Source organism: Terrapene carolina, unplaced genomic scaffold, assembly GCF_002925995.2.
Source record: "Terrapene carolina triunguis isolate 2854851 unplaced genomic scaffold, T_m_triunguis-2.0 Scaffold199, whole genome shotgun sequence".
Classification (NCBI taxonomy): Eukaryota; Metazoa; Chordata; order Testudines; family Emydidae; genus Terrapene; species Terrapene triunguis.
In genome coordinates this window covers 2,976,266-2,998,270 of record NW_020664550.1, presented here as the reverse complement: position 1 = coordinate 2,998,270, position 22,005 = coordinate 2,976,266, and the positions used below count along the sequence as shown (strand labels likewise).

Below are 22,005 nucleotides of genomic sequence, written 5' to 3'. Positions count from 1 at the left end.
GGGGCGCCCCTCTCCCCCCCCCCCCCCCCCCCCCGGGACATGGGTCCTCATGAGGAGTGAAGCCCCTAGTAGGGGCATGGGGAGCTCGGAGCTGTGGAGAGAGGCAAATAAAACCATGCACTGTGATTGCAGACCCCAGAGCCCTGTCTAGAGGGGAGGGGGAAAATGCCCCCCTTGACAGGTACTTACTGGATGTTAGGTTGGGCCTGACTGTTTTAGAGAGACTAACTTCTCTGGCTACCTCTCACCCTCACCTGCTCCTGCCCAGGTGTAACTTCCCTTTCTCTCACATGGGAATGCCCTGCATTCCTAGGAAGAGGTCTGGGCCCCAGATCCCACTGGCCATTCTGTGTTGGTCCCTGCAGTGGAGAGATGGTGCTTAGATGCCATCAGCTGTGCTTCTGCCCGCTTGCCTCTTGCTTTTCCGCCCCTGGGAGGGGCGCCCGGTCTCCCTGATGCCAGTAAGCGTCTTCTCCCTCTGCCATGCTGGAGGTGTAATGCAGCCGTTTATTATTCCGGGCAGGTTTGTCTGCAGCACTGCATCAGCTCCATCATTCCTCATCAGTCGCTCCCTCCTCCTCCTGCTCCTGCCAGCTTCTCTCTCTCTCTCTGTTCCACACCCCCACACTCACTCCCTCTGTACACACTTCCCTTCCTCCCTCCCTCTCTCCTTTCTCACTTGGCTACACACCGACTGTGACTGTGCTGGGAAGGGTGATGGGATGGGAGTGATTGGGGTGTGGCTGGGGGCAGGAGTCTGATGGGAAGCGGGTTTAGTGGAGATGGAGAGGGGGCTGTGTATGTATATTTGGGGGGGTACATGACAATGATTTTTAGGGGGGACCCAATCTCACCCTCCCCTGAATCCTGTTCCCCTCAACCCAGGTGGAGAAAGGAAGAAGCCTGTTGCTGTGCTGGCCTCCCCTGTCAGCAGACCCCATGCTCCTCATTTGAAAGGATCCTTTTGGCTTTAAATCTCCATCTCCCATTTTTGATGCCTCTGCAGCGGGCCGCATAAAACCCAGCCTTGCCAGCGGGGCTGTGGCATAGCTGCCAGCCCTGCATTACATCCACTGGGTGCCTGCCCAGCCAGCGCCCACCCTTCCCCAGCTTACCCGGCCTTTAAATGTTTCCCCCCTTCTGCCCTATCCCTGCCCCTACGCTTGCAGATGTGGCTGGGCTGGGGCGTGATCAGCTGTAGAGATGGGCTCAGAGTCTGTGACCCTGCTCCACCAGAGGGTATCAAGGCCAGTTTAATGCAGAGGTGTTTTAGCGTAGGCCTCCTAGGGCTTATTCCCTAGTCTTCTCTTGACCTACAGGAAGCCTTCACTTGCCATACCCCTCTGCTACACAGATGCCCATCTGGAGGACACCTCCTCCAACCCTCTCTTCTTTCCTAGCCCCAGTCCAGGGCACTTAGCCCTGGAGATCTGGATTTAAAGCTTGCTTACCCTGGTGAATTCAAGGGAGTTGTTTACATTCACTTGCCAGGGTGACTCTGGGTCATCACAAGGCAGCACCGTTGGCTGTTTCTGCTCAGCAGGTGTCCCAGGACTGGAATAACAGGGAACTGGAGCCAAGAGGCACTGGCATGGCTGGACTGGGTGGTGCAGGAGGAGACACAAGAAGGCAATAGCAGAGGGGAGCAGCAGGTCGGGAGTGAGGCGTGTCGGAAGAACTGTATAGAGGAAGCCCAGGGCAGGAATAGCAGAAAGGAGGGGATTGCTGGTCATGGGAGGCATGCTGGTGGCGCTGATGCAGAGGGTGGAGATGGATCCCTTTTCCCTAGAACTCTTCACTTGTGGCTATTGCAAAATGATGACGGTGGATTCATCAGAAGCCAGACTCTGAGTCTCACCCAACCCCGAGAGCTCTGAGACAGTTGAATTCCTAGGTCTCAGTCCTGTCCAGCTCAGGGACCCACTGGTTGAAGAACCACCTCTTGATGGACCCACCCCTAATCCTACCTGAATCGGGGGACAAATGTGCTAGGAGCCCTCTGATACCAATTAAGAAGACTCACCTGTTGGGGACTTTCTCCACTTCCTTTGGGCTATTGAAGGGTCAGTTGGGGAACAGAATCCCTGCCCCTCTTGTCCACCCCCTGCTTCACATGACCTATACTAGGTGGAAGGATGTAGCCTTGTGCAGTGGCTTTGTCCTTGTGCAGTGGCGTCTCTGCACTTGGCTGCCAGCAGCTGAGTGTTCGGGCTGTTTGCAGCCACCTTCTGGTCTTCCCCACTGCCTTTCCCTCCCGTTGTCGCTCTCCACCTCACTCTCCCTTCCGAGGAAGGGACCCTAGGAAAGAACAGCTTCCCCCTTGGTGCCTAGAGGCTCTGGAAACTAATTAGGCGAGTTAGGGACAGTCGGCTGAATAATGCCGGAGTCATTAGATGCTTGTTAGAGCGCTGCTGTTGGAGCTTTCCTCGGGCTTTCCTCCTTCTCTCCTTGGCCACGGTGGGGCTGGAAGGAGATTCAGGAGGGTCACCCCACCCCATGGGGTTCTTTCTGTCCCTGGCAGGGGCTCTGGGGCCATTTGTCTGGCTCCACAGAGCACCCTGAGCATGTACATTTAGTAGTTTCCAGCTTTAATATTTAACACCTGAGAGGGGACTGGCTGGATTGGGCCTTTGACATGTAAGTTGCCTGGAATGACATGGCTAGGTGGGTGTTACCTTAGTGTCCCCTGATTTGCTGTCTGCATGGTTGGGGCAAACCTACTGTGGGGTTCTTCCCACTCCCCCCATTAGGGTGAACCTGGCATACGTAAGAGTGTCACCGGGGCAGTGTGAAGCTGTAGACCTCATGGGTCAAAGTGTGCCCAGGCTGAGCTTGCACCTGGACTCCCAGATGAGGGGGTGGCGGTCCTTAAAGGAGACTGAAAACTGCTTTTGATCCATCCCGGCTACACCCGGATGCACAGTGGGAGCGTATTTCCTGGGCATGCCCCGGGTCTGTCCTTCCTAGCGAAGAGTCCCGGCTGAGCTCAGGGTCCCAGTGTTGCAGGCACAGTACATGCACCTCGTCCCTGTCCTGGAGAGCTTGCAGTCAAAGTAGAGCTGACAAGATTTTTTTTGGGGGGGGGAGAGAAACAGGACTTGCCTAAGGTCACCCAGCAGGTCTGTGGCGGAGCCAGGTCTCCTGACTCCCAGTTCGGTGCCCTACCCTCTAGGACCACGGTTCCACTCCACTGGGCAGCAATGCAGAGTAGAGCCGTGGGAGTGTAAGTAGACTCTTTCCTCCCCCGGGAGTCTGGTTTGGTTTTTTCTCTTCTCCTCTCTTCTCTCCCCCCTCCCCCCACCTGCCGAGAGGAATCCCTGGCACTCCAGTTCAGAGGAGGAAGGGAATCTGGGGAGATAATGATAGGTGCTCTGCAGGCTCCTCCAGGGGTAATTATGAATTCTGCAATTCCAGGATTAATTAGCTGCCTTTCTCTTAACCTCTTAGCTCTTTTCAGAAGATGTTATTTGCTATGAAAGGGAAAAAAATAGGAAAAATAATCCCCCCCTACCCCAACACGCTATTAATCAGCAGGGGTCTGTTTAATTGGATCTGCCATCGGGTACCTCCTCCCGCAGGGAGCTTTAACGCCCTTAAATGATAGATGAGTAACGGCTCCACTAGAGAGGCTCCTGCATGCCTGTGTGGGGTGGGGGATGGCAAAGCAACTAGATGGATGGACAGATGCGCTTTCTTCTATAGCACCAAGCCATGACCTAGAGTTGCCCCCCTCGTCCCATACCAATGACCTACTGCAGGCCTTAATAATAAATGGAGATATACCTATCTCATAGAGCTGGAAGGGACCTTGAAAGGTCATCGAGTCCAGCCCCCTGCCTTCACTAGTAGGACCAAGTACTGATTTTTGCCCCAGACCCCTAAGTGGCCCCCTTCAAGGATTGAACTCACATCCCTGTGTTTAGCAGGCCAATGCTCAAACCATTGAGCTACCCCTCCCCCCAGAGGCTTCCCTAAGGGGTCTCTTGTTTTAAGGCTGGGGGGAGGCAGACTCTATATCCCTGAGGTCGGCCTACTTTTTTAAGGGGGACCCTGAAAAGTAGTAATGGCCTATTAGAGTTCCTTCCCCTAAACAAGCAATTTGTTGGTCATCCATGTGTGTCCAGGGCCCAGCACAGTGGGGCTGTGGTCCCTGATTCATGGTAGCACCTAGAGTCCCCGGTCAGGGATCAGGGCACTGTTCAGGCAGGGATCACCAAGGCCATCCCTGCCTCAAAGAATCTACAGTCAAAAGCCTAGATTCCGCAAGCTGTTCTGCTTGGCTGGACCCCCATGGGCACTGAGATCCAACCGCATGGGACAGTGTGCGGGATTGGGACCTTGGCTTATAAAAAGATTCAAAAGGAGGATGAACAAACAGGAGGAGGTGTGGTAGCAGTGAAAGGAGCAGGGGTTTCCTGGAAGACAGTAGCTACAGCTCCCCACTTTCCCCATGTGCTGCTTGGGTCTGCTCTGGGTGTCTTGCTCAGCCTGGGTGTTTGTGACACTAACTTAGCTGGCTGGCTTCCCTTTCTGTCTCTGTCCCTGGTTCTCCTGCACTAACATGATGCTGCCTGTGTTTCTGGGAATGCCCCAGGGTGACCCTGTTCTCACAAAGGCATCTCTTGAAGACACTTCTGCCCCTGTCATACCTGACATCTGTAGCAACTCTTAAAATTCCCTTCAGAGGCTAAATTTGCGGGCACACAGACAGCATCTGTCAGGTTCTCTGCCCCAAGTGAGGAGAGCGTTTCTCTCCAGATCAGTCTCTCTCTCCTGCTCTATTGCATGCTGATTCCATATCTTTAGCCACCAGCCCAGAATCTTCTCTTATCCTGTTTCCTTATCGCTAATCTCCACAGCCCAGTCTGTCCCTGTCTTCCTTGCAAGTAGTTGAATTATGCTGGGGGATGGGTGGAGTCATGACAACACCCCACTCCCTGGCCTAGCGGGATGGTTTTTCTGAGAATGCAGCTTGGATCATGTGCTTCTTTGCCTCAGGGGATTGGTTCCATGGGATCTCTGCCATCCTGTTGCTTATGGAGGGAGTTGGCGCATCAGAGAGACTGAGACTTTCCATGTTGCGTTCAGAGAGAAGGGAAGGGGATGGGGTGAACAATTCCAACAGTGGACAGTTCCTAGCAGCATACCCTACCCTAGTCCCTCCTTCCCAATTTGCCCATCTGCATCCTTGTGCTTCTAGTGCCCCCCCCCCCCGTTAAGTAGAGTGTTATCTAATTGTGTTGCATTCATGCCCAAAGGCCCCATTCAAATGCATAGGAAGAGCCTCTGCCCCTGCCCCTCAGAGCTTACAGTTTATGAAACCTGGTGCGTCAAAGGACTGTGGTAGGTAGGCTGCTGTGAGCTTCCTGGTCTCCCCAGTCCCGCTTCAGGACAGATGCAACCCTGAAGAAATCCCAAATGGCAGTTGAGATAAGCCCGTGCTGTGCATGCATTTTCAGGGTCAGTGAAATTGAGCAGACTGCAGTCCTGAGTCCAAGCACTAAAGAAGGCACAGGTGCTCTTGGACTGTGGGTGGAGAAAGCCCCCTCTAGCAATCTGGGGAGGGGGACATCCTCAAGCGTTCAATCCCCTGACCCCTTCCTTGCCAGCTGCTGCTGCTCTTGGAGACTGCAGGGAAAGCCTGGGGCCCCCAAATGTTTGGAATCCAATTGGTGTATGATGTTCCGTCCCAGCATTTCCCTAGAACTGTTGCAGGTGAGTGGCGTTTAGCGGACCAATACTAGAGCCAGGGGGAAGGAGGACTTCCTCCTCCTGAATTAGGAGGAGAAGAAACTGAAGTGGATTTCTCTGCCCATCTGGAATGGGCTCTTGAATCCTCCCCAGTTTTAATATTTCAGGCTCCCTCCCCCTTCCAGCTTCCCACTGAGACTTGCTCTGGAATTCTCCCTTCCATGCAGGATACAGCTGGTGCTGACTCTAACTCAGCTGTCATCTGCACGTGGGGCTTCGTTGCTGAATAAGTCATAGTATTTCTCTCCTCCTCATTGCCCCATTCTAGGTAATGGTCATAGAGCTAGTAATCCTTGTACAGATGGTGAAAGTCAGGCAAAGACGCCAAAGGGATGAAGTCTAAAAATCTGTCTGTATTTAAATGTTTGGGGTTGTTTTACCCATGTTAACTGACAATCCACTCAATAACTTAAAAACAACAGGCCTTTTAAGCTCCAATTTATTTGTCCACATTTATGTTTGTTTATGTCTTTAGCTGTGTCTCCCTTCCAGACAGGAGAAATCAGTGGAGTCATTTTCACATTTTATGTATAGTCCATTTCACAGCCAGATTCTCAGGGCGTCCCTGGCATTGCAGAGGGGTGTGTAAGAGACAGCTGTTTTCCACTGGAAGTCTTTGTTTTTAAAACCAATGAATGGAAATATTTCTCTTCCTCTCTGCTTTGGGCCAGACAGCTGTGGATGGAGCAGAGCGTCACCTGGGTCCTCTTCCTGCCCCTGACTCAACTGGCAAGTCACTTATCCTGGGGGCCCTCAATCTTCCCTGCTGGGTAGTTCGGCCAGTGATGCTGATGCACTTTGAAACGCTTTGAGATCGAGAGATGAAGGACCAGATCCTCAGCTAGCATTTAGCAGCATAGTTTTGTTGAGGTCAGCGGAGCTTAGATTTTGAGCTCCTGGGGGTGAAGACTGTCTTGTTCTGTATTTGTACAGCACCTAGCGCCATGGGGTCGTGGACCATGAAAGGCTCCTACGCTTCCCAGTAATACAAATAATAGACCCATTTCTGCTAGCTAACAGTCCAGCTTGAAAAGGACTGTACTAGTGCTAAACTGGGCATGCCCCTTTAAGATCCTGCCCTAAAACAGGGTAGAGGTGGGATTAGAACCTGGGGGTTCCTGGCTCCATTGCTTATTCCTAGACCTTGCTGCCTCCCAATATTTCTTGCATAGGTGCGTCCCTAGCACCGTGGCTCTCGGTCCCCCGTTCCATGGCACGTGCGTCTCGGCTCTCTTGCTAATGATGATATTTTTGTTTTAAATCTGTCTTGCAGCTCCTGTTGCCGCTGGTATCCAGGGAACCTTCCTCCTTCTCCAAGAGATACACACTGGTTGTTGCTAAGGTCGCTTCCACGGTAACATGCACATCCTGTTTACACCTTTATCTGGAGAAGTTGGGCTCAGCTAGTCACGCCAGCTTCACCTGGGAAGCTGTAGAAGGAAGCACCCGCTTCCCCACTTCTGGCACCTCCGCTAGGATTCTCCTCTCTGTCAAGGCCCCACCATCCAGTCCTCTCTGGGGCCGTGGAGCTAAGGCGGCTGCTGGGAGCTGCCAAGGACCGTCTGTGTCCCCTGCGGGACATTCAGGGGAGGGAGGTGAACAAATAGGAGCCAGCGTTTTTCCGCTCGCGTCTGTTGCAACTCGCGCTGTTTTGGCAACATGACGAACAACGCTGCTGACCACCATCCTGGGAATTCGGTCACCGAGGGCAGCCATGAAGGGGATTTCGGCTGCTCTCTGGTCGATCTGCGGACCCTCATGGAGCTTCGGAGCGGCGAGGCTGTCGCAAGGATAAATGACACGTACGGGGGTGTGCAGAACATCTGCAAGAGGCTGAAGACGTCGCCGGTAGAAGGTAAGTGGCTGGGCTGGCCCAGGCAGGTTAGCAGAGAGGGACTGAAACGGGAGCGGTTTCTCCCAAGCTCCCGTGTGCTCTGGAGGATCAGAGGGAAACTGTTCCTGATCTTGCCTGTTATTGGTCAGTGATGGGTTAGAATATGCAGTCTTGTTAGGCCTAAGCCTGCAAATTGGAGGCCACAGGCCTATGCTCCCCATGTAGTTGCGTGGCTCAGTAGTTGTGAGCATCCATCAGATTATGGTAAGTACCTAAGTGGCCCAATCCGAGATCGGGGCCCCATTGTGTTGGGTGCTGGCCGTACACCAAGTGAGAGACAGTCCCTGCCCCAAAGAGTTTACAGTCTAACTAGACACTACAGCCCAAAGAAGTAGTAGTATCCCCATTTTGCAGCTGGAGGGGACTGAGGCACAGAGGTTAAATGACTGATTTGGGAGTAGAGCCCAGATCTCAAGAGTTCCAGCCTTAATCACAAGACTATCCAGTCACATTCTCCCTGCAGCTTCCTGCTCCCTTCTTTTTGCCAGGTCCCCAAAGTGGGATGCAGACTCCAAACCTGAGGGACTGGACGAAGGGTTGAGTAGTTCAGGAAGCGTTAAAAGCTGTGGGATTCCTTTCCGCAGCTGGCCTGGTGCCCGTGAGCTTTGCGCCACCGTTTCTGCTGGTCAATAATTGATGGCGCTAACAGCGGGATAACGCTGGGGCAGCTTGGGATAGTGGTGAAGGAGAGTTTAAAAGGTAGGTTAGGAACTCAGCAGCCAAGTCCAGCTACCAGCCAGACAGCTGTGACTCTAGCTGAGCTTGTCACGTGTCCTTGCAAAGCTCACACACTAGTGTCCTGAACAACTGTGTATGTAACCAACTGTTCCCCAGAGGCAGACACTTACAGGGGATGCTTCTAATTTGGACACACCCACTCACCAATTCTCCAGGCTCCTAAAAGGGCCTCATAAGGTCTACATGTAAAACCAAGGAACCCTTGGGTGGGGAGCCATGCTGACCAGGTTGCTGCCTGAGCCCCCCCAGAACACTTCCCAATAGAAATGTGATCCTTGCAGTGTTAGAAAGTAATGCTGGGGGGCTGATGATGATTCTAGTCGGCCTCACAGGCCCGGCTTGTGTTTACTGGAGCATTGCACTCCATAATTTATTTTTATTTCCCTAGCCCCAAACACTTTTGAGGATCCTGCAATCTAGGCTTGCAGGAGGTAGGATCACTTCAATGCATGCTGGGTAGCTGGTGGCCCTAGCAGAGAAAAGGGAGGAAAAGACAAGGAAAGTGCCTTTTTAACACCAATGAAGTGTGTTGGACAAGGATTCCTAGGAGGGGAGCTAATGCTAAAGCGGTAGGGACTGGGCTGGCTGAATAGGCTTGGCCATTGCCTACGGTACGCAGAGGGGATCGGCGCAGATGGCAGCTGCATTAGCAAGGGCAAGACTCCAAAATCAGGCATTTTTTCTTCGCTTTGAGAACTTGTTATTCTTAGCTCCTTCATGTTGTGGTGTAAATGCTGGATTAGCATATTTCACAGCTGTGCCTGGGAACGGGAAGGTGTGGTGGGGAGAAGGGAAGACAACACAAGATGTAATGCGGGGAGGAGGGATGGGGACATCCTGTTTGGAAATGCCAAATTCAGATCACAAAGGAATGTTTCCCACGCCAAGCGGTGTGTGCACATGCATGGTGAGGTGGGGGGTTACACCTCAGATGCTGTGCTGTGCTCTTATTTCTGTTTGCAGGGAAGAAAGCTGAAAGGCAGCTGTCCTAATTCCCCGTCTCTTTGCCTGTTGACTCTCCCTTGTTTCCAGACCTGCATGTCCCTCCATCCCACGCAGCCCCAGTGTTGCTCTCACTTGGGTTTATTTCCATCCAGCGCCGAGGTCACAGTGAAGGCTGGAGTGCTGCATCCCGCCGAGTTCCCTGCTTTTTCCTGTGATCCTCCCACGTGGCCCCTTTTTCTGTTGTCTCACTTTTGGATCTTGACAGGTTGAGAAATTTTGTTCATCATTGTTGCCTGTGACAGAAGATTTTGAGGTGATCGATGGCCCTGATGCAAGAGGCATGTCCTCAGGGCTGGGGAAGACAGTATAGCCAGCAGCATGGTAGACTGTAATGATGTCATTTTCCTCTGCATCTCAGTAAACCTCATGCGTGCATTCCATGAGAGAGCCTGTGCACAGCTTGATTCATCCAGATAATGTCACCACAGTGACTGGCTAGGGAAACAACCAGCGGGTCAGAGAGCCTGCAGGCCCAGGGTAAATAGCCCAGCATGATAGATTTAGTAGATGGCAATGCTCTCTGCACAGAGAAGTACAGCCCTGGGGGAAGGGAATGGACTCCCCTCACTGGCAGCTTAGTGAAGCCAGCGTTTTCAAGAGTTGCTGCTGATTTGGGGGAACCTCAGTACTTGAGAGCCCAGCCTGAGATGCTGATTCAGGAGGTGCTGAGCACCCACAGTGCCAGTTGAAGTTGATGGGAGCTGCAGGTGCTCACACCTGTGAAAATCCAGCCCGAGGTGTCATGTTGGCTCCTGAATGTAGGTTGAGATGGATTCCTGATGGGACCTCCAGCATGGCTGGGGATCAGTATCCATCTGTCTGTTAAAGTGTAAGTCTCTGCCCCAAAGAGCTCTCTTCTGGGTTTGTACAGCACCTAGCACCATGGGGTCTAGTTCGTGACTGGGGTCTTAGGTGCTACTGCAGTATAAACCATTAATAATGAGGAGCACAGAGTGTTTGGGGTTTTTTTTAAAACTCAGCCTATGGAGTGTCATTACCCCCCCCCCTCAGTTACTGGGGCTACTGCCTAGATCTAGCAGTTTTAAGTAGATACAGGCTAACCAGTGTTCAGGACCCGCCTCCATTAGGCAGTCCCTTTTATTAAGTGGTCCATAAAGCAACCCCATGGTTCGCCTGCTGAGTGCAAAGAGGTGGTGGTGGTTAACGTGCTGTTTATATGGCAGTGACGCCCAAAGGCCCCAGTCAGCAATGGGCCCCACCCTGCTAGATACTGCACAAACTGAGGGGAAGTCGTGGGTGGTCTGTGACTCATTTGTCCTGGCCATTGGTGGTTGTGTCAGATGGGTTCCTCTGACCGTACACGTTCAGCCCAGCTCTGTGGAGTCCTGTACCCCATGCCTGTGCAAGCTCCAGATTAGAGCTTGGAGGGAAGCTTGAACTTGCTTCCCAGGAGCCAAGACCCTTTGCATGTTGGTCAAGTTCAGTTCCATGCTCTGCAGCTGGCACCTGTTTTTGTCCTGGGCTGAGCCAAAGCTTTGGTTCCAAACAGCCCACCCTTGAACCTTCTGTCCCCCACAGCTTGGGCCCATCTCTGGGATCAGCAAGCCGCAGGGATGAGGCCAGGTTCGACCGCAGTTAGACATGCTGGCCGCTTCTGGGCCAAATCTTCTCTGAATCTTTATTCCGCCCATTGTTTTTTCATTTCTTGCGGCAGCCTCTGTGCTTCTGACTTTTGCTGGGATCAGAAGAGTGTAATGACTGAGAGGCTGTTCTTGGATCCTTCCAGTCCAGAGAGAATCTGGCCTGGAATAGCAGGGGGAGCAGCAGATCAGGACTGAGCTGCAGCAGCAAGAGTGGGGTTGGGGTCTTAGGACCAGATAGCCCAGAGAGCCGCAGGTGAGGATGGAAGTGCAGTGACAGAGCTGGATGGAAGCCCTAGGATTAACACGGAAACATCCTCTTAAGTTGAGAGGAAGCTACAGAATCTATTTTGCCGATACAATTTGTCCCCTGGGACCTTCTGCCTTGACGTATAAAATATAGGAGCCCTCTGCGGGCAACTTCTAGTACTGCTGAATTCCGGCTTGGCTGCCCGGGAATGTACACGTCCAGGGTGTCTCACTCCCTGCACTACGTCTCCTGCTCTTCCCTGCATTGCAACAGAAGGTGCTTTTGGGCAGGGACAACGTCCGTGTGTGCTAAATCTTGTCTACAAATTGTTAGCGGCAAAGGCCATATTCGCATCTCGAGGCATCTACGGCCAAGTCCAGTCTCCCTAAATGTTGAATCGTGGGGTTCAGCAAGAGGGTGTTCACCAGTGAGACTCTCCTAGGGTGTCCAGATTGCCCGGGTCAATACTAGGGGGCTTTATTCGGCACTAGAGTCCAGCTCCTGTCCCCACTCTATGAACCCCATCTCAGGAGGCTACAGCTGAGCTTTGAGGGTTCTTCACACACAGCCTACGCGGCTCTCTATTAGAATCGTCGCACTTTGAAGCTTGAGCTTCATGGCTCAGAATGACCCCTGCTCAAGAGCTCACTGCTAGCTTTGTGTATCCCAAAGCATTCCATGACTTCTTGGGCCAGGTGGATATTTAAAGAGGCCCTGATGGACTGTGTGGTTGGGAGCTAGAGAACCAGAGGGTCTGTCTACCCAGCAACCTCCATGAAAGATCCCCCTGTACAGTCATAACAGCTCTCTTCTCTGCCACAAGGGACACTGGCAGGGGAATCATTTTGTTCTGCGCTGAGGAGCGTAGTTTGGCTGTGTCTGTGCCATGCGGGGGCCGCCGCCTCCTGCTAAGTCATCTCTGCAAACTGGCCCCTCTGTGTTTAAGCCAAGCAGGGCTCTGGCCAGCTCTTGCTCGTGGTGGGACCTGAGTCAACCACCCGGTGACTGTCAGGGGATGTGGAGGAGATGGCGCATTGGTGCCAAGAGGGGAGGGTAAGGAGGTCCCCGCTGCCAGGCGATGAAGAATGTCCCCCTGCGGCAATGAGTGGATTCCTCCTGAGCTCCTAGCTGCTTCAGTCCTCTGCCCCTTTGGGTGTTATCTCATAGGCATGTAGACTACTGTCCCTCTGTTCCTCAGCTGGCCAGCTGCTGTGGCATTAACCCTCTGCTCTGAGTTTGGAGCAAGGCTGGTTTGTGGTGGAGAGGGAGGTGGGGTGGGAAAGGGAGCTGTACGCGGCAGCTGTTGCTCTAAGCAAAGGCTTGTTCTGTGAGTCAGTTTGACGGGAGTCTCTCTCTCGCTTTCCTAGCTACCCTGGGGGATGAGAGTGTCAGCAAATCCAGCCTTGGCTCACTCGTTGGCAATAACCGCACCAGAGTCCCCTTTTCCTCCCCTGGCCCGCTCTCTCCCTCCTCCGGCCTGCAGAGCTAGCGTGCAGAGTCCAGCCCATAATCAGGGATCCCTGGGCCCAAGGCTGGCTTAGCCAGCCAGTCACCTCGCCCCAGCGTCCATAGAGGAGACAAATCTTCCCGCTGGCAATACAAAATAAAAGAACCCAGTGGGGCATGGGGAATAGCAGAGGCAAGCCATGAGAGAGACCTTTCCAGTGCCCAAGGACTGCAGCGGCAAGAGCACAGGGAGGGGTAAAGAGCCAGGGCCGGGCACCTGACCTGTTTTTCTGTGTGTGTGAACGAACCTGGAGAAGGAGAGCCACATCCAGTCAGGAGAAGAGTGGAAAGGGGATGCTGCATCCTGGGGGGGAGAGATTGCTGTTTGGGTCCCCCTCCACAGTAGTCTCAGTGCCCTTTTACTCCTGCCAGAGGCCATGTCTACACTAGAGCCCTCTACTGGTATAGGTACACTGGTATGCTATACTGGCAAAGCACTCCTAGCGTGCATGCAGGTATCCCAGCGTAGCTGTGCCTTGTTTCGGTGTAGCAACCACCCCTGTGAACAAAACAAGATACCCCGGTGAAAGAGCCGCTTTGCCAATATAGCTGCACCTACGCTAAGGGCTTCTGCCAGCACAGCTTTGCCAGTCGGGGGTCACACGTGTTCACACCGCTGGCCGGCAGATCTATGGTGGCTAGAGTCCACTGGCTCCTCAGGCCTCTAACCCATTCCCCTGTCACACCCAACACCTAGCCATGATTGGCTGCCCCTAGTCCTTGCCTTCCTCCCTGACAATGAGACGATGGCCACAGTTAACTTGATGCACGAAGTGGCAGGTGGGTTATTTTTGAACCTCTTCTCTCCCTCTTTGTAACTCCTCACCCCCCCCCATTAACCCTTTCTTTCCTTTACTTCCTACTTTAACCTATAAGAGTCTATCACCTTTTTTAATCTATAATTGTTCTTGTGTCTAGAGATCCCTGCTGAGATCAGGGCCTCATTGTGCTCGGTGCTGTGTGTACAGGGTGAGAGATGGAAAATAAACGGCCGTTGGATGCCTAACCCTTTTTAGGGGCTTTTGAAAAATTGAACCCTAACAGACGTTCCCAAGGTCGCATGTGGCATCTGCAATAGAGCAGGGAGTTGAGCTCTGATATTTTAAACCCCTGGCCAGTGCCTTAATCCCAAGACTAGCCTTCCTCCTCCACATCCCAGAGTCTTGCACAATTCCAGCAATGGCACCATAATAAACTTGGGAGCTCGCAGAGTGCTGCACCCCTGGAATGTCAGAGGGGGCCGTGGAGATCTCGGATGGTTTGGCTAATTTCAGGACAGCAGGTGACCCTGTCACTGGCTCATCATGGCATGGATGCTCCCATTTTCCTGTGGGCCCCCAACTCCAGTCACTCAGAGGCTCTACTTTCCCCCAGGACTGTGGTGAATTGGTCCCCTTTGGAAGGGGAAAGGGTGTGACAGTGCCTGCTGGCAGGAGGAGGACTAGTGGAATGAGATTAGAGGGTGACTGTGAAGAAAAGAATATTGAAAGTGGGGGAGAGGGAACAGGGCAGAGCAAGAGGGCGGGAATGGCTTGTGAGGAGACGGGCAGCTGGCGTGTATGTGTGAGCAGCAAGTTCCCTGCCAGGCCAGGGGCTAAGCAGTTAAGGTGAATGGGGAGGGGGGGTCTGCACTGACTGGATTCTGGGCTGGCACAGCCTGTGGCGGTCACCTGCTGTGGCCCAAAGGGGGGCTGCTTGAGGGTAGAGGGAGAGCAGATCCGCTGGCATGGGCATAAGGGGGGAGACATACCTGACCCATGGTCCATGTTTGTGCTAGCAGTTGAGGGGAACAGTTATGGGAACTTGCGGAGTGGGGACTCTGGGACATGGGGGGGCTCTCTGCCTCTGGCATGCAGCTGGGTCTGGGGAGGGGGCAGCAGCCCTGGGCTGTAAGGCGCGCGCTCGTTTGCTCTCTCTCTCTCCCCCTGTGGCAGAGAGCCTGTGTGTTTGAGGAGTGGGGATGGCAGGCAGCAGGCCCAGGTGGGGCAGGTGCAGGGCCGAGTTGTGGGGTGGCAGAGCAGAATATAGGGTGTGGGGGCCCAGCCTGTGAGGCTCTGGGGGGACAGGTGCAGGGCTGAGTTGTGGGGTGCATTCTGTCACTCTGGTACAGAGCCAGTGTACAAGTGGGGCTGTGAGGCTCAGCCCCCTCCCTATGGCACAGAGCTGGGTGTGCCAGTGGGGCTGCAGCTGTCCTTGTTCTCTGACTCCATGTGCCTGGCATTCCTCCCTTCCCCCACGTGCTGGGAAGCGTGCGCTCATCCTCCCCTCCCAGTCCCTGGGCCATGACACCGCATGAGTCAAACCACCCCTTTATTTTCCGTCCGGTCCAGAGACTTTGGGTGGGGCTCGTTCCCAGGCAGGCTTGTAGGGACACCCGGGCTGACTTCACTGACCGTCTTTCCTCTCCCTGGATCCTGCCGCCACACGCCTCCGTCTCCCTTCGGACTGCGTGGTGCCAGCCAGCCTGTGATGGGAGGGGGGCCTTGTCTACCCTCCGCTCTCCACACCTCCTGCCTCTGCCAGGGCTGCTCCTTCCCTGGCCCCCCTGATCTCCTGCAGGTGGCTGCAGCTGGGTAGAAGGGGAGGATTTTGTTCTCCTCCTCTCCCCAGTGGAAGCACCTGGGGCTCAGCTGGCTCAAGGAGGGGAAAACCCCCTCAAGTGACAGGGAAGTCAGTCTCCAGCTAGAGGGTCTGGCAGGGTTTCCAGGCTGCCCCAGCCCTAGCCCACATGTGGAGGGGAGAGACAGTCCAAGTGGCTACAGTTCAGAGCACAGCTCCGAGTCTGACCTCCCCTGCCTGGTGCATCTCGGGAGTTGGCAGGAACCTGGCTGGGGCACCCTTAAGGTGGAAAATGCAGGGCTCTGAGTTTTTTAAGGTGGAGCTGGTGAGAAGGCAGGGGGTTATTGATAGATTTCATTTAAGTCCACCCCAACGTAATGCTGGTTACCCAGCCCCCAGGAGACAATTCTTGTGTGTCGCAACAGGGCAGAGATGGCTTTGTGGTGAAGGCACTGGACTGGGGCTTGAGGACTGGGCTCAACTCCTAGTTATGCCCCAGACTTTTCTGTGTGACCTTGGGCAAGTCACATCCCCTCTCTGGGCCTCAGTTCCACATCTGTAAAAGGGGGGGAGGGGTTAACGCCCAGATATGGAACTGGGGCCCAGAGAGGGATGCGACTTGCCTCACTGCCCAGCTGAGGGTACACCCATTAATGGCTGGAGCGGAGGGGACCATGTGCTCCAGTGACGGGCCGCGTGAGCACCTTGATCTATAAGCAGTGGTGCGTGGCCAGCTGGGCCTTGACCATGGGTGTTGGGGGCAGCCCCAGGGATCTGACTGTCTCTCGTTAACCCTTCTCTCCCCCACCCCCCATGGCCAAAAAAATACACGTGGCAAAGGGGGCGAGAGGGAGAGGTTTTGTTATGATGGACTTGCGCCAGTATAAGACTGGTGGAAGCAGCAGCTGGGCTCTGGAGGTCTCTCCCCAAGCCCATGTCTTCCCTACAGCATCAGCCCAGCAATGTCTCCCTGCCAATGGGGCTGAATTTACAGATCCAGCCCTGGCATGAATGGAAGCACCCATTACTGTCCCTATCAGTGCAGCTCTCTGCACTGACTCTCCTCCCCTTGATTTCCCTCCCATGTCACAGCCCTTTTCTGGAGTCCTGGAGGGGGGGACTGCAGGTGGAAGGGATGGGGAGGGCCCCCCACTTGATCTGGCCCAGGGCCCCACAAACCCCTAATCTGCCTCTGCCAGCTTCCCAGAGTTGGAAAAACCCTAGGACGTCCTGGAAGAACTGGGTGTAGTTGATTGTGCGAGGCTGGGGAAATCAGGAGTGATGCCTTGGATTCTCTGCCACCTTGCCTGGGAGCTGGATGCAGCACAGATCTGGTTGTCTGAGGCTTTGTGGGTGGTACCTGCTGCCCACATGCTAGGCAGAAGACTGATTTCTCCTGAAGGCCTGGGGCTGCAGAGAGCTCTGGCAGCCGCTGCCTCTCCTGTGAGCGGGAGGGAGATACTGAAGCAGGCAGCTCTGATTCCACACCCGTTATAAATGCCAGATTCACAGCTAATTTGATGCAACGTGTAAACAAGCCAGTGAGCACCAGCTGGCATTCATTGGCACATGAGAGGTTTGCTAGGTGGCAGCTGTGTTGGAAAGGTGGCGAGAATCGCTACCTTTGGTTTGTTGATCCGAGTTAGTGTGTCCCTTGTTCCCTCTGGCTCTCGCCCCTCTTTGTATGGTACCTGGTCCCAGCTGAACGTCTACACTTGAAAGACCCACCCGTGCCACTGCGTCTGAGCCCAAATCCGGTGGTAGCCATGTAGACATTGGGGCTCAGGCTGGAGCCCGGGCTCTGAAACTCTCCCCCTTGCTGGGTTACAGAGCCCAGGCTCCAGCCCGATCCTGAATGTCTACACTGATGTCTTTAGCCCTGCAGCCCAGTCCCCGCAACCCTGTCAATTGCCCCGAGCTCTGACACTCAGCACTGCGGGTGTTTCTCCACAGTGTAGACATACTTGTAGGGACACCCCAGCTCACGTGGTGTCAAACCTGCGACTTGCCCAGTTTGCCTCATTCTCTCCCGTCCCTTTGCTGACCAGTCACACACCTTCCCTAGCAGGCTGATCTGGGTTGGTGGGGGAACCCCAACTGGGAACCAGAGTAAAGCTACCCACTGTTCTCATGACCCACTCCACCCACTGACGGGTCCCTGGCCCAGTGTCGGGGATAACTGAGAGTGTAGCGGGGGCTCCCAGGTTTCAGTCTTGCTGCATCATTCAAGGGAAATCACCCAGTTGGGCTCACTTGTCTCCGAGGGCAGCTCTGGCACTTGTAACCTCAATGCAAATCAGTGCCGTTTGGTATGGGTGGAGGAAGCTTGCCAGCTTCTGTGCTGGAGCCTGATCTCTCCAGGGCCTGAGCGCCCTCTGCTGTTGTCTGCTGTGGAGGCCCAGCCAGAAAAGCACATGCATGGGAGTAACCGAGAATAAGTAGTAGTGCGGTCTAGTGGATGGGTATTAGGAGACCTGAGTGACTTTGGACAAGACACTTCCCTGCTCAGTGCCTCAGTTTCCCCTCCCACCATCTATCTGTTTTATCTGTGTAGATTGTGAGCTCTCTGGGACAGGGTCTGTCTGTACAGTGCCTGACACAATGGGGCCCTGATTTTGGCTCTGCTGTGATCTAAATAACACTGAAGGGAGTGCTAGAAAACGAAGGTACCCAGGGATATCTGAGGATGATGTGTCAGCTGCAGAGATGGGGGTGGCAGGGTGACTTTCCTCTCCTCACCTCTCCTTCTTGCCTTCCTCTCCAGGCTTATCTGGGAACCCAGCAGATCTGGAAAAGCGGAGGCAGGTCTTTGGCCAGAACTTCATCCCGCCCAAAAAGTCCAAGACCTTCCTGCAGTTAGTCTGGGAGGCGCTTCAGGACGTCACGCTGATCATCTTGGAAATCGCAGCCATAATCTCCCTGGGCCTATCGTTCTATCACCCCCCAGGCGGTGAAAGCGAATGTGAGTGCCCCACGGCTTGGGGGGAGAGGGGGGAGGGGCAGTGTCTCCTGGAACGTTCACTCAGAACTGGTATGGAAGGGGTTGGTCTTGCCAGGAGCGGCACCATCGTATCTCCTGGGCTGTATCATCTGTGTTCTGGAAAAGGGTCTCTGGTCGCTGCTTTAGGCTTCCTCTTTAGGATCAATCCTCCGCTGGTGTGACCCTGGAGTTCCACCAGCTTCAGTGGCGCTATCTGGATTTGCACTGGCTGGGGATTTGGCCCAGTGCCTTCAATGGAACTCTGTGGCTTTGCACCAGTTGGGGATCTGGGGCCTCATTTCCCCCTGCCCCGGCACACATGCTACCTGATTGACTAGTAAGCAGATTTTCCCTAGCTGAGTTTCCTAACATACAGCTGACATCACTGTGTTTTCCTGCCTGTTTCCTCGCCAGCACACTCCTACCGCTGTACAGCTAGATGCTAGAGTGCTGGTTGTGACAGAAAATGCTACCATCCATGAACTGATCCAAAGCCCATTGAAGCTAATGGAAAGAGTCCCATTAACCTCGAATGGGCTTTGGGTCAGGCCCATAGACAAAAAGGGTTCGTTCCTATGTCCTGACCACATTCCATCTCTGTTAATTCTCTGCCCCTGGCAGTTTCAGGGAGATACAGGATTCACTTACTGCAACACCGTTTAGAACAGGGCCCTGTTAAACACCTTCGAGGCTCCACCTCAGAAGCGGCTGCATCTGAAGGATGGGGGAGTCAGGATTCCTGTTAATAGTGTATTGGAGAGTGCTTTGGGATTGTTTGGGCTTAAAAGGCGCTATACAGAAAGATATGAGAGCCACCTTCCGAGTGCCTCTAGTCCCTGCAAGGAGAAGTCAGTGGCACGATCCTGGCGCTAAGGGATGCTGTGGGCTGGACGTGAGACCCTAGGCTGTGGTGTGGGGGGTTTGGAAGCCAGTACTTTCCCTCCAAGCTAGACAGTGGAGCTGAGTTTTCATCCTTTGGAACCATTCAGTAGAGGAGAGGAAACTGCAGCATGTCTCGTACCCTGTGCGTCTCCGCATCAGCTTATGGATCGAAATGAATCACAACTCTAAACACAAGGAAGCCAGGCAGGCTTGGCAGATGGGCTCAGAGAGGCAGGGGGGAGAAATTCTGCTCTTGGCCTGAGATAGCAAAATAATCCCAATTGGCGACCCCAAGAGAAAAACAGCTCCCTGACCAGGGGCGACAGGCTGAAGAGAGGGGATGAAGGGCAGAGGGGCGGTTTGAGTGACATGCTGATCGGGGCTTGGTCTGCACCCCTGGTGTGCGGGTAGCTAGATAAATGGAGGCAGGCGTTCACTGGTGTGACGGCAGCCTGCAGGGTCCCAGCTGGTCAAAGTCCTGCCTTTTCTATGGCCCCATCTGACTCCCATCCAGCTCAGTGGGAGTCATTCCATTGCCTCAGATAGGAGTTGGAGCAGGCCTCTTGCAGCCAATACCTGATGCTTCAGAGGAAGGTGAGTCCCCAACCTGTGATCCTGGCTGTGCAGTGCTGTATGCCTAGAACAAGGGAGGAAGGTTCTCAGGGCCTGTCGTGTGTGTGTGTGTGTGTGTGTGTGTGTGTGTGTGTGTGTGTGTGTGTGTGTGCGCTCTATCTGCCACCAAGATACCAAGCACTCACCTATGTGTTTATTAGTAGGCTTAGAAATACCTGAGTGATGGTCTATATAGCCTAACCATACCAGATCCCTGTGCACATACATAAACCATAGCTAAAATAAAAGTACCCCCACCCCCTGAACCTCCTCATCCGAGCGCATGATCATTTACATTTTGTGTTTATGCACTGGTGGTGCTCAGCCCCTGGGATACCTACCATGAAGCAGGCTATACGGGGTCGATCGTAGCTGTCATGAGAGAGAGACACGTTTCCCACAGGCTGATCTCATGTCAGAGTGTATAATCTAGCACATGTCATCCAGGGATCGGAGTCCTTTGCCAGAGGCATAATCAAGACTTCGCAATGTCCCTGTCAGGTGGGCTGAGAGGTGTGGTCTGACCACGTGACTTAATTCCAGCTCTGATGGGGTGCCCCTTTGTGGTTTTGGAGGTGGCTGGGCAAGGCACTTCACCTCTCGGAGCCTCTGTAAATCGGGGCCTTAATCTGTGAAGATTAATTGGTTAAGGGTTGCAAAGTTCTCTGCAAGGGCCCAGTGATGGGGCTCACTTAGTTTTTATTGGCTGCTGTTTTGTTTCTTAGATGGTGGCTCTTTGAAGTATCAAATTGGGATAACAATTGAGGAAAGCGAGACCAAAGATGGTGACTCATTCCCAAAGTCACACCTAGAGAGGGCATGTCAGAACTGTGAAAAGAACCCTGGTGTCCTGATTCCCAGGCTCCTGCTCTGTTAGCCCGGCCTCAGAAATGGCTGGATGGGCAGTATGCCCATAGGGGAAGGGGGAGACCAGAGGGAGTGACTTGTGGGAGAAAGGGACAGGAGGCATCTGTGTCTATGTGGGCCTTTCAGGCCCTTTGCTGTGCAACATGCTGATAGATGCACCAAGATCTCCTTTACGTGACTGAATCTTCCTCTTCTCTGTGCTTCCTGCCGACCGGCAGTGTGCGGCCAAGCAGCGGCGGGCACGGAGGACGAGGGGGAGGCACAGGCTGGCTGGATCGAGGGGGCAGCCATTCTCTTCTCGGTGATCATTGTGGTGCTGGTGACGGCCTTCAACGACTGGAGCAAGGAGAAGCAGTTCCGGGGCCTCCAGAGCCGGATTGAGCAGGAGCAGAAGTTCACGGTCATCCGCAAGGGGCAGGTGATCCAGATCCCTGTGGCCGAGATTGTGGTGGGGGACATCGCGCAGATCAAATACGGTGAGTGGTGGGAGGGGAGCCGGCCCACAGAGAGTTGACCTGGTCAGTTCAGGCACTCCTACCCCCTCCTGTGCCTGTCTCGCACCTTGCCCCTTCCCTCCTTGAGTTGGCTCAGTCATGGAGCTGCCCACAGTAGAAACTCAGCCGCCGGCTGCCCCCACTTGTCCCAGCATGCCTCAGGCCTGACCTTATAGGGGCTGGTGTCCGTGAAGGATAATGTCGCTAGCTCCACTCTCCCTGCCAACTTTCACCCTGGGCTCCTCACGCACAGAGGCAGCGGTTGGTGCTAAGCTGAGCTCTGTGAAGTGCCTCGTGCTGTAGCCACTTCCCCAGCGGGGACTCTCACCAAATTGCTTTTGCTCAGGGTCATGCTTTCATTGCACTGAAGAAAAATGTTTCTCCAGTCAGCCATCTTCTCCCCCCACGTCCCTTTGCTGTCCATCACCCACCACTGGGAGTTCGTCTCCACAGCTACGCTGTAAGGAGTGATTTGGACAGACAGCATGGTGCTTCCTCGTGTGGTTTTGGTTTGTTTTCCCCCATCACCGTTGTGCCACAGCTTATCCATGCCTTGGGTTTCTGGGTAATCTCCCTGGCATCAGGAATTCTTCAGGCCTTGCCTCCCCAGCCGCAGACTGAGAAAAGGGCAGGATGAGCTTTGTGTCGGGCACAGACTGGCCTGTAACGTGTTCCCTCCTCTCTCAGGTGATCTGCTGCCCTCAGATGGGATCCTGATCCAAGGCAATGATCTGAAGATCGACGAGAGCTCTCTGACTGGGGAGTCGGACCACGTCAAGAAATCAGTGGATAAAGACCCCATGCTGCTTTCCGGTGAGGCCACCAGACGTGACCTGTGACCCAAGCCCTCCACGCTAGGGCTGGAA

At 54.1% G+C, this 22,005-nt stretch overlaps 1 protein-coding gene across 1 annotated transcript in view; it reads left to right on the top strand.

The window, feature by feature from the left end:
- LOC113405122 (plasma membrane calcium-transporting ATPase 4-like) overlaps positions 1 to 22,005 on the top strand; it is a 98,006-nt gene that overhangs the window by 39,803 nt on the left and 36,198 nt on the right. The window contains exons 2-5 of the mRNA XM_026655261.2: positions 7,025 to 7,606; positions 18,069 to 18,266; positions 20,864 to 21,121; positions 21,827 to 21,952. Of these exons, the coding sequence (XP_026511046.1) occupies positions 7,411 to 7,606; positions 18,069 to 18,266; positions 20,864 to 21,121; positions 21,827 to 21,952 (778 nt within the window). The 5' untranslated portion in view covers positions 7,025 to 7,410. The remainder of the gene's footprint in view (positions 1 to 7,024; positions 7,607 to 18,068; positions 18,267 to 20,863; positions 21,122 to 21,826; positions 21,953 to 22,005) is intronic.